Genomic DNA, 9,408 nt, shown 5'->3' with positions numbered 1-9,408 from the left:
TCATGGATGTAAGTGATAAGAATATTTTTATTGTATTATTAAATACCATATCTTTTTCTTTCACTGTTACAAATTTGTAGATACTACATGAATGATGATACATAATTTATATTTTATAGTTTGCCCGTATGATGTATTTACACATGCAGTTAGTACTGATGTCATGCTACATTTCCTTAGGAGAAATCCGTTCAAAACAAAATATGAACAAAATGTGAGCAGCTTATTTACTGTAGGAAAATATTTCTGGAGGGTGGAATGAATACCAACCTGCACCAGCAAGTTCAGTATTAATAATATTAGATTTAATTTAGACTCCTGGGTCATGTTCCCTTTTCTTTTAAAGTACACATAATTTAAGCAACACATTTGTATCAGAAAAGTTTTTTCTTTCTTTTTTTTCTTCCTCTCCATCCCCCTCAATTACCCTCCTTTTGGTACTCAGGAAAGAACACGGATATACCAGGATCCAGCAGCCAATATACAGGGCCACAATCTCAAAACAAAAATGGCATTTAACAGTGATACCATTTAAAAAGCAAAACATTAGAAAAATATTTGGAAGCTAAACACAAATTAAAGGTCAGCACAGTGATTTTTCTGGATATGAGATATATCATGACATCATCTGCACAGCCAAGAAATGAGGCATTGCTTTGGGAAGAAAAAGTTAATGCTAAAATTATGTCAGTTGGAATTTGAGATGCTAAAAGACCATTTATTTTAAGCGTTTTAATTTCGTAACATAAATAATCCATAATATCCTATTATTAAGATTTGCAACTTTTGTTGTAACTTTACAAATGCTTAAATTTTAAAATTTACATTTGTAAAAAAAATTATGTATTTACTGAGCCATAAAGTTGCAATAGGGCACGATAAATAAAATAATGAGACTATCTGTCCAATTATAGTTTGGCTCAAAGTTAATCATGAAGTTAAAAGTGAAACTGCTTAGACATAATTATCCAGGAAGGTAAAGGGTGTGGAATAAAACTCCACCCCCCCCCAATATGGCAGCTTAGACTGTGTGGGGGAAAATAACTGAATAAACAACCCAAATCTAAAATATTAAGTTACAAATTATTTAAATCCAGTGTTTTCTAAAATAAATGTTCAGGAAGAAACATGCAGGTTATGGCAAACACGAAGGCCTGAAAGGGTTAACACTATGTTCATGCTAAGGTGGTTACTGCTGATTATACTGCTAGGCTCCTTGTCTCCTTAGGATTTATTGGCTGAACCAGAGGATCGACGCAGCTTCATGGACATGCGGCTTTTGCTAGATCGAGGAGACATTGGAGAGGCCAGGTCAGCCCCGTCTACCTGCGTTGCTGTGGGAGTTTCACTGGATAGAATCTCTGGGTAGGAGCCTGTGGGAAACAGCAAGAGCATTAGTCCAAGTCGTCCGGCATCTCATCTCATAAGAAAGAATCTCTCTGCTACTGATTTGTAGCATGAGTCCCAACCCTTACTGAAGTCTTTTGAGGGGAAAAAAATAAAGAGCAAAACTTGCCTGTTAGAACAGCCTACTAACATTTTATTTAAACCCCAGTAATCTGGTAGCTCAGGTAATCATATTAGCAAGAAAGCACCAATCATTATTTCCAGAGCCAGAACTAATCAGAGAGCTCCTCGGAAAAAAGCAATTGGAAGCAAAATCTTTGGGCCAGACAGAACAGGGATCCAAAGCATCATTAACATGCAGGGAAGGGCTTAAGAAGCAGGTGAGAAGGACCAATTCCTGTCTCTGGGGTATAGGTTATAACCAAGGAAAGGGCCTTTCCTGCTCAAACTTGAAATTAATAGTACCAAATGGTTCTAAAAAGGAATTCAACACTATGCTGGGTATTTAAATACACTTTTAGAAAGGAGCAAGATAAACTCCTGGGAGAAGGACTAGCACAAGAACTCTTACCTGAAATTTAAATTTAAAAAAAAAAAAGACAAACTGACCCCTCAAAATGTCTCCATTTAAGAGCTAAGCAATGCTTTTGTTTTCCTTAACTTAAATTTTTGTAGTTATTCTATCTAGTCACAGCAAGTAGGTAACCAATAGAATAAAGATACAAAAATTTAGAAGCAAACACAAATTCAAATTGGAAAATTTTCTGTGTCATTTACGAAATATTTCTTTACCTCTGCACTTTATTTCTTTCTTTTCTTTTTTTTTTTTTAAAGATTTTATTTATTTATTTGACAGACAGAGCTCACAAGTAGGCAGAGAAGCAGGCAGAGAGAGAGGAGGAAGCAGGTTCCCCGATGAGCAGAGAGCCTGATGTGGGACTCAATCCCAGGACCTTGGGATCATGACCTGAGCCCAAGGCAGAGGCTTTAACCCACTGAGCCATCCAGGCACCCCTGCACTTTATTCTATGAATTATGATTCTTTTACAGTAATCCTACAAAACTTGGCACATGGTAGGCTCCCAAATACGTAGTATAAAAAATTACATAAACAATAAAAGCCCTTCAAAAAAAAAATCTGCAAACATACAATTTAAAAAATTCTGTGTATTTTAAGGTACTTTAAACCAGATTTTCTGGGCCTTACATATGTGAACATTTTCTTTATGTCACAGACACACACATCACACAGGTTGCAGGCTTATTACACATCTCCTCACTCTGCAGGAAAACTTTTGGCATGTTTGTTAGCCAAGGTAGCACCTCATAGAAATTTCAAGCATGGAAACAATCATACTAACACTTCCATTTAATGACACATTTGGGCCTAAATTGAAGTTATAGCTACTGAACAATCAAAACTGTTCAATAAGGGGTACTGATCTTATAGAGATATATTACTAAGAATCTATCTTGGTAGAACCCTTCAAACTGTTTTTAAGGTGAAATGATATAATCATACTTAAGAACAAACATAGGGAAGAAGTATTTTCTCACTACTTGGAATCCACGTTAATTGTCTTTCTTTTCAAAGTAATTTCTCCAACATTCTTTCTTTTCTAAGTGAAATGAGGTTGGCCTTCAAAATACAAGGAGAAGGAAATATATTTCTGTTCACCTTTACTCTTCCTGAAGATCTGAATTGGTTCATACTGGACCCATACTGGAAAACCTAGAGGAGAATGTGAATCCATGGCCCTTTTTAGGGAAGCACTGCAGATGGATGGCAGAAGGAAGGTGAAGAGCGATAGCTCATGCTTTTCTGATATGCATATTATTCCCGGCCAATAATGAGAGGCCTTCCCATAGCTGTTTACCTTGAGATGGCCAATGTTTTCTAGCGGAGGTTTTGGGAGGAAGAGAACTATCACTGCATTTCTTTCTTTGTTGTGAATGAAGAAATGGAGTAGCGAGCAGAAGTGAGAAAACAAAAGAGAAGACAGATAACAGATATGAGAGACACAGTGCAGAATTGTACAAGTGTTAACCAAGGAGCAGAGAAAAGAGTAATCAAGTTTTTATTATGAAATTGGGCATGCAATGCATTAGGGTGATGGTGTTTCACAGTGGACAATGCTTTGTAAATTCAAATGTTATACTTACCAACTAACAAGTTCAAATAGGAAAAAAAAGAAAAGAAAAAAAGTCTATGAGAGATTCTATAAACATCTATCTTTTAAAGTGTTCATTGTACTGGGGGGCAGGTTATACTAATCACTAAATCATAAAATCTCCAGAGCTGTACTGTCCAAGACAGTAAGCATAGTCACATTAAAATTAATTAAAAATTAACATTAAGTAAAAATTAAAATGTGGGTCATTGGAGTACTAGCCACATTTTAAGTGCTGGGCAGCCACATGTGGTTAGAGCCAACCAAAATGGACTATGCAGCTATAGTGCATTTCCATCGTCATAGAAAGTTTTACTGGAGAATATTGCTTTAGAGGATGCTAAAATTATAGAATATTTTCTTCAAAAATAGCAATTATGCCTGCAGTGTGAAATCCCCCTTCAATAAACTGGGAGTCAAATCAGGCTTTTTAGTGTATGTGGTATACAGCTTATCAGTTCCTCCTCATGTTTTGGCAAATAGTATTTGTGGTATATATTCAGCATATTCAACTCCATACTTTACAGAGGACAGATCTCAGTTTTTAGATGTAAAAGAATATAGTGATACCTACCCTTCTTCATTACACACCCTATTCTGCCCAAGTATTGATTTCTATCACATGAGTCATAAAGAATGTTGCTTTATTTAATCACTTCAATTATTAATAAATCCTCAAGTGGCAAGTATCTGTGGGCTCCTATATCTGTTCATACTGTATCTCTAACATTCTTATAGTTGTCAGTACACAGTTTATCTTGATGGTGTAATTGATTCATATATTGTGCAGTGGTTACAATGAACTATTACAAGTAACATGCTAAATATAACTTTGGGAGTCTATACAGATTATAAAAGGGAACTCAGTGGATTGTTCTTTATTGTGGCTTTGTTTGTACTGCTTGTTGACAGGTATGACTGGCTTAAACTACTGAAGTTATTGGGTAAATAATAGCCTTTAAAAAAATATTGTGACTTTGAAAGCAGTTCTAGTGAATACTGAATTAAGAGGCACTGTGATGTGTTAGGAAGAACATGGGCATGCATTAGACAGGCCCAGGTTAAATGCCAAATCTGGCATGTTACTAGCTATTGGATCTTGGGCAAACTGATCCAAGAGGTTTTTCATTTTGTTTTGTTTTTGTAAAATGGAGATAATAGTAGTATTTTTCAAAGTTGTGAGGGATGAATGACTACATATGCAAAGATCCTGGCAAATAGCAGGTTCACAGTAAGTGTAGCTATATAATAAGCTACCAAACAGATAAGAGTAAAATTTAATAGACTTTGGATCAAAACAGATAAGGACTATAAGGGACAGAAGTTAGGAATATGAAAATGACCACTTATAAAATATAACCACTGAAATGTGGAAAACACAATATACTGTTTTGTTTTGAGGAAGTTAAAAGAATTTATCCTCTCTTGTGCTGATATTCCTATAAAATATAACCTTACTTATTAAAACTTATAGACTACCCCAGTAATCTTACTGCCTTAATATTGTTAAAGTAGTTGATTAGTGATTAAGATTAGCATGTATGCACCACTACTGATGTCATAAAGGAAACAATATATGATTTTTTTTTTTTTTAAGTAATTCCTATGCCCAATATGGGGCTTGAACTATGACCCTGAGATCAAGAGTCACATGCCCTACTGTTTGAACCAGCCAGGCACCCCTAAAATTAAACAGTACAGGAATACAGGCAAACAAAGTGGTTTAATTTTGAAAATATTCAAAAACTGCCATTATGGCAGACTTAGAACATATTAGTCTAGAGCTTGTCATATTTTATCTCCTTACAAATAGAGAAACTGGATTTTGTGGATAATAAATGAAAGAATTAGGATTTAAATCCAGATCAGTCTAATTCCAAAGCCCATACCTCTCCCATGGCAACCTTAAAAACAAACAAACTATTTAAAAACAAACAAACAAATGAACAAACAAAAAAACTGATTTTTTTCCAGTGGGTAGAAATGTAGTTTTTAAAATAAGCTTCAACAATTTCTAACTTGTAAATATGACAGGTTGTAGGGAAATTTCTCTCTCTCAACAGCAAGAAGGGACTGAAAATATTTAGATTACATGGTAAGTACATAAGTAATAGTACATATAATACCCTGACTCTGAAGTCAGACTTGGCTTTACCAAGAATCAGGTGACTCTGGGTAAGCTTTTCCCCCACCCTCCCATAGAACTGCATGAAGATTAAATGAGAGAATGTATGTATAGTACTTAGCACAGTGCCTAGCACTCAGTAATTGTTCAATTATTCTTTTATTATTTTCATTACAAAAATTTTACATCTGAATGAATGTTCTATGTGGAAACTGAACCTAGTAATTATTGTCACAAAAGGTTAATGGGACTTTAAGACTGATATTATTTGCCTCTCAGACAACACATAATAAGCCAAATTTTCAAGTTCAAAATGCTGAAAACAGGATACAATTTGGCTCCTTGTAATTTCAGGCTAGCCTAGTGATTCATAAATATGATCAGGAATCTGTTTTAAAAACAAAGCAAACAAATATATAGCTTCTGTTATATGTTGAAGGAAACTGATAATTGGCAACTTAAAAATAATATTTAGGATATACTTAAGTAACTATCTTCTGAGGGGCTACATTGTGTTCTTTCAGATCATTTCAAAGCCTGGGAAGGGGAGGAGAGTTTAAAATAACTTTTAAAGAGGGACACCAATTTTATAAGGTTATCTAAACAATGGTTAAATTTTGATGATTTGAAGATCCAAAGAGATAGATATGACCATCATAATACTATCCCATCTGCATGTGGCAATACAGATTTTGTGAATTAACTACAAAACTGAAATTAGAATGAAGATCGGATGCTACTCTAGGTCTTCACCATCACTTTACCTAGATTATCTCTTATTTTCATGGCAAAGAAATATTTGAATCTAACTACTAATTTTCATTAAATAGGAACCTCTATGTAACCTAAAGGAACCTAAATTGGTCTGTATGTAGAAATACACATATATTTATGTGTGTATGAATACATAGATGCATAATAGAGGAAAAACACCAACCAACTCTCTAATATTTAGAGTGCTAAAATTTCTAACTTAATTTGTAGAAAAACAATAAATACGAAGGGAGGTATTCACTCAATTAAAATAACAGAATACTAGAGGTAATTCTAGATATACTACACCATAAGCATTCAAAATATTTGTGGCTGATCACAGTAAAAAAGACATTAATACTGGAAGAAATCATAGGTATATTTTTGATGTTGACATAGAGGAAGACAATTTAATTAATATTTACTGTGTACCTTCAGCAAAACATGATCTTGTTTCTTTTGTTGCTGGCATTCTAGAATTTTATTTAAAAAAAAAAAGACTTGAATGTGATGTTAGGAAAGAATATCTAAATTTTGAACTGGTTACCAGTGTACTCTGGTGAAAGAAAGGAGTAATTTCACTTTAAAGTTTAGAGTCAGAGGAGAGATGTTCATAAATATAAAAAAAAGTTTAAAAAGGAGGTCACTGTAAAACTTTTGATATTTTCCACACACATGCCTGACAAAGATAAAGGGATTTTTTTCCTGTAATTTTTTTTTAAAATAAAGGACAAGAAAAATCTAATAATGGTTTAATGTAGTTACAGGAGATCAACAAAGTGTGACATCACAATATCTCCTTCAATGACCTTAGGGATAAAAATAATTTCCCTTAAGTATCAGTCTACTGTCACAGAGTCCATTTTGAGAAAATACAGTTATGAAATTTATGGATCAACTATGATACACCAAAAATATTTTTCATACTTATTTAAATAATACTAAAAATTATCCAGAATAATCTTCTCTAGGATTTCAATTCAAACAGCTGGTACATTAGTGTTAACCAGAAAGCAGGTTTTAGATCATCTTGAACCAAGTTAAGGAAACTTAAAAAAAGAAAAAAAAAAAAAAAAGGTATTTTTCCACACTATGCTACAGAATGGAATTATATAATAGGACTGGCTAGAAAGAATATATTTATTATATGATCATACTGCATTTCTTTAAAACTTAATTTTAAATTACTGCATTTGTTATCATTTAGCATATCATTATGCATATGGAATATGTATAGGAGAATCGAATGTATTATGTACATAATAGCAATAGGGACCTGACTTATGGTTTGCAAAAATTACATAATAGTGTGAAGTTTTTTAGGTTCACTTTTACTTTTTTAGCATAATAATAAAATTTAGTTGTCACATTGAAGAAATGCATTCATAATTGCTGTTGATGATCAACATTCGATTCTTCTTTCTCCCACTTCAACTTACAGCTTTAAAGGGAGTTCTATGTGTATGAAGTGGTTTATGGTAGGATAATCAAAATCTGAGATGACCAGAAGAAAAAGATAATCGTTCTTCAGATGTCATAATGTTTTTGCTCCTACAGAAGGAGCAAATATTTCGCTTTTTTAGTATTGTGTTGAATTGAGAACCACTCTGATAAAAAATATTTTATCTTTTCTAAGTATTAGAGTCTGCAAAAAAACCAAACCTCAAAAAACCCTCCAAATACATTCAGTAATACTGGAACGAGTTATTTACAGATAAAAACATCCTTTTAAAAACTTAGACTGCATGTTTTTTAATGGTTCCTAAGGGCAAAGACAACTAAAAAAAATTACCTAAAAATAATTTGTAGCATAGTATTAAGTTTATGTTAAAATTCACATCTTCATTACTATTGAGATAATGAAATTTTAATGAAGTAGTAAAATACATGAAAAATGAAGCCAATAGAACCTTGACTTTGTTGCTCTGTCTCAAAAAGCCAAGAATACTACTATCCCATATTATATATCTGGCCAAATGTGCAGGATAATATACACAGTATGAGGACACTAAGTAAGAAGAGGTATATGAAGAACTCCAGTTGATAAACAACTACAACATGAAAACTGATGGCTTTTATAAATGTAAGGAGGAAAGTTAATCTGAATATTCTTATTATCAATATTTTTCAGTTGTGAAACTTATGATTCAACTATGTGATATATGAAAGTGTTATTCACACCTGTTTTAATAATGTAGTCTGGTATTTCTCAGATAGTCTCTTACTAAAAAATTAAATTTCCAGTTGTACCTAACTAGTTTTTATTTTGTTTATTAATTTGCGTTTAGTATCTTTTTTAAAGCATCATTCTTAATGCCAAACTGAGTTATTATTTTAGATTGTTGATCCACTGAAGTAAATCTAAAGACAATTTTAACCTCTTTCTCTTTCAAAAGAATCAACCTAGTCTATATAATTTTCCTCTTTCGTAGGTCTTTTATATTAATTGGGAAAGGGCTCTAAAATTTTTTGGTAAGATTATTTATAATGGCCAATTAAATGATGACAGGAATGGAAACTTTATTTTTTTCCCAAAATAAACTAGGCCAGAAAAGGACTACTATGCCTCTTAAAACTTATTTAATATAAAGAAAGCTTACATATCATAAAGAGAATTTGAAGGTTTCTTATGGTGAGCTTCAAATATATTATTTTTTCCTGCTCCCTTGAACACCATTAAAATAGTCATCTTTGTATTTCAGGTGCCTAGTACTTTGGCACATAATAGAGTAAGTATATGATGAGTTAAGATATCCAATAACAATGCAACACATTACAAAATACAAAGACACACCATTTCAGCTCAGTAGTACTATTTTTTTCATGCTGAGAAACAAAAAAAGTCAATACAAGAAGGTGTAACTAATTTCAACCAACGGCTGCTTCTAATTATTAGTTATTTTTATCCCAGAACCAGGGTTAGTGTTTCATGCAGACCTGGGTTAGTAACTAGAATTCTGGAAGAAATTTAGTGACAATTTCTGAAATGTTTAGTATGAATGAGGGCAATGT

At 32.9% G+C, this 9,408-nt stretch overlaps 1 protein-coding gene across 11 annotated transcripts in view; it reads right to left on the bottom strand.

Moving 5' to 3' along the window:
• The window catches only part of RALGAPA1 (Ral GTPase activating protein catalytic subunit alpha 1), a 267,907-nt gene continuing 258,499 nt past the window's right edge, over window positions 1–9,408 (bottom strand). For 5 of the 11 annotated variants that reach the window (XM_044232085.1, XM_044232087.1, XM_044232091.1 and 2 more), the window contains 2 exons: window positions 6,581–6,583; window positions 1–1,373 (listed from right to left, as the gene is read on the bottom strand). In XM_044232085.1, coding sequence (XP_044088020.1) covers window positions 1,225–1,373; window positions 6,581–6,583 — 152 coding nt within the window. In that variant the 3' untranslated portion in view covers window positions 1–1,224. Of the gene's footprint in view, window positions 1,374–3,224; window positions 3,290–6,580; window positions 6,584–9,408 lie in introns of all 11 variants that reach the window. The other 6 variants (XM_044232086.1, XM_044232094.1, XM_044232095.1 and 3 more) reach the window with 5 other exon arrangements.

This window comes from Neovison vison, chromosome 13 (assembly GCF_020171115.1).
Source record: "Neovison vison isolate M4711 chromosome 13, ASM_NN_V1, whole genome shotgun sequence".
In the NCBI taxonomy this organism is placed as follows: Eukaryota; Metazoa; Chordata; class Mammalia; order Carnivora; family Mustelidae; genus Neogale; species Neogale vison.
This window is presented reverse-complemented; position numbering and strand designations above follow the sequence as displayed.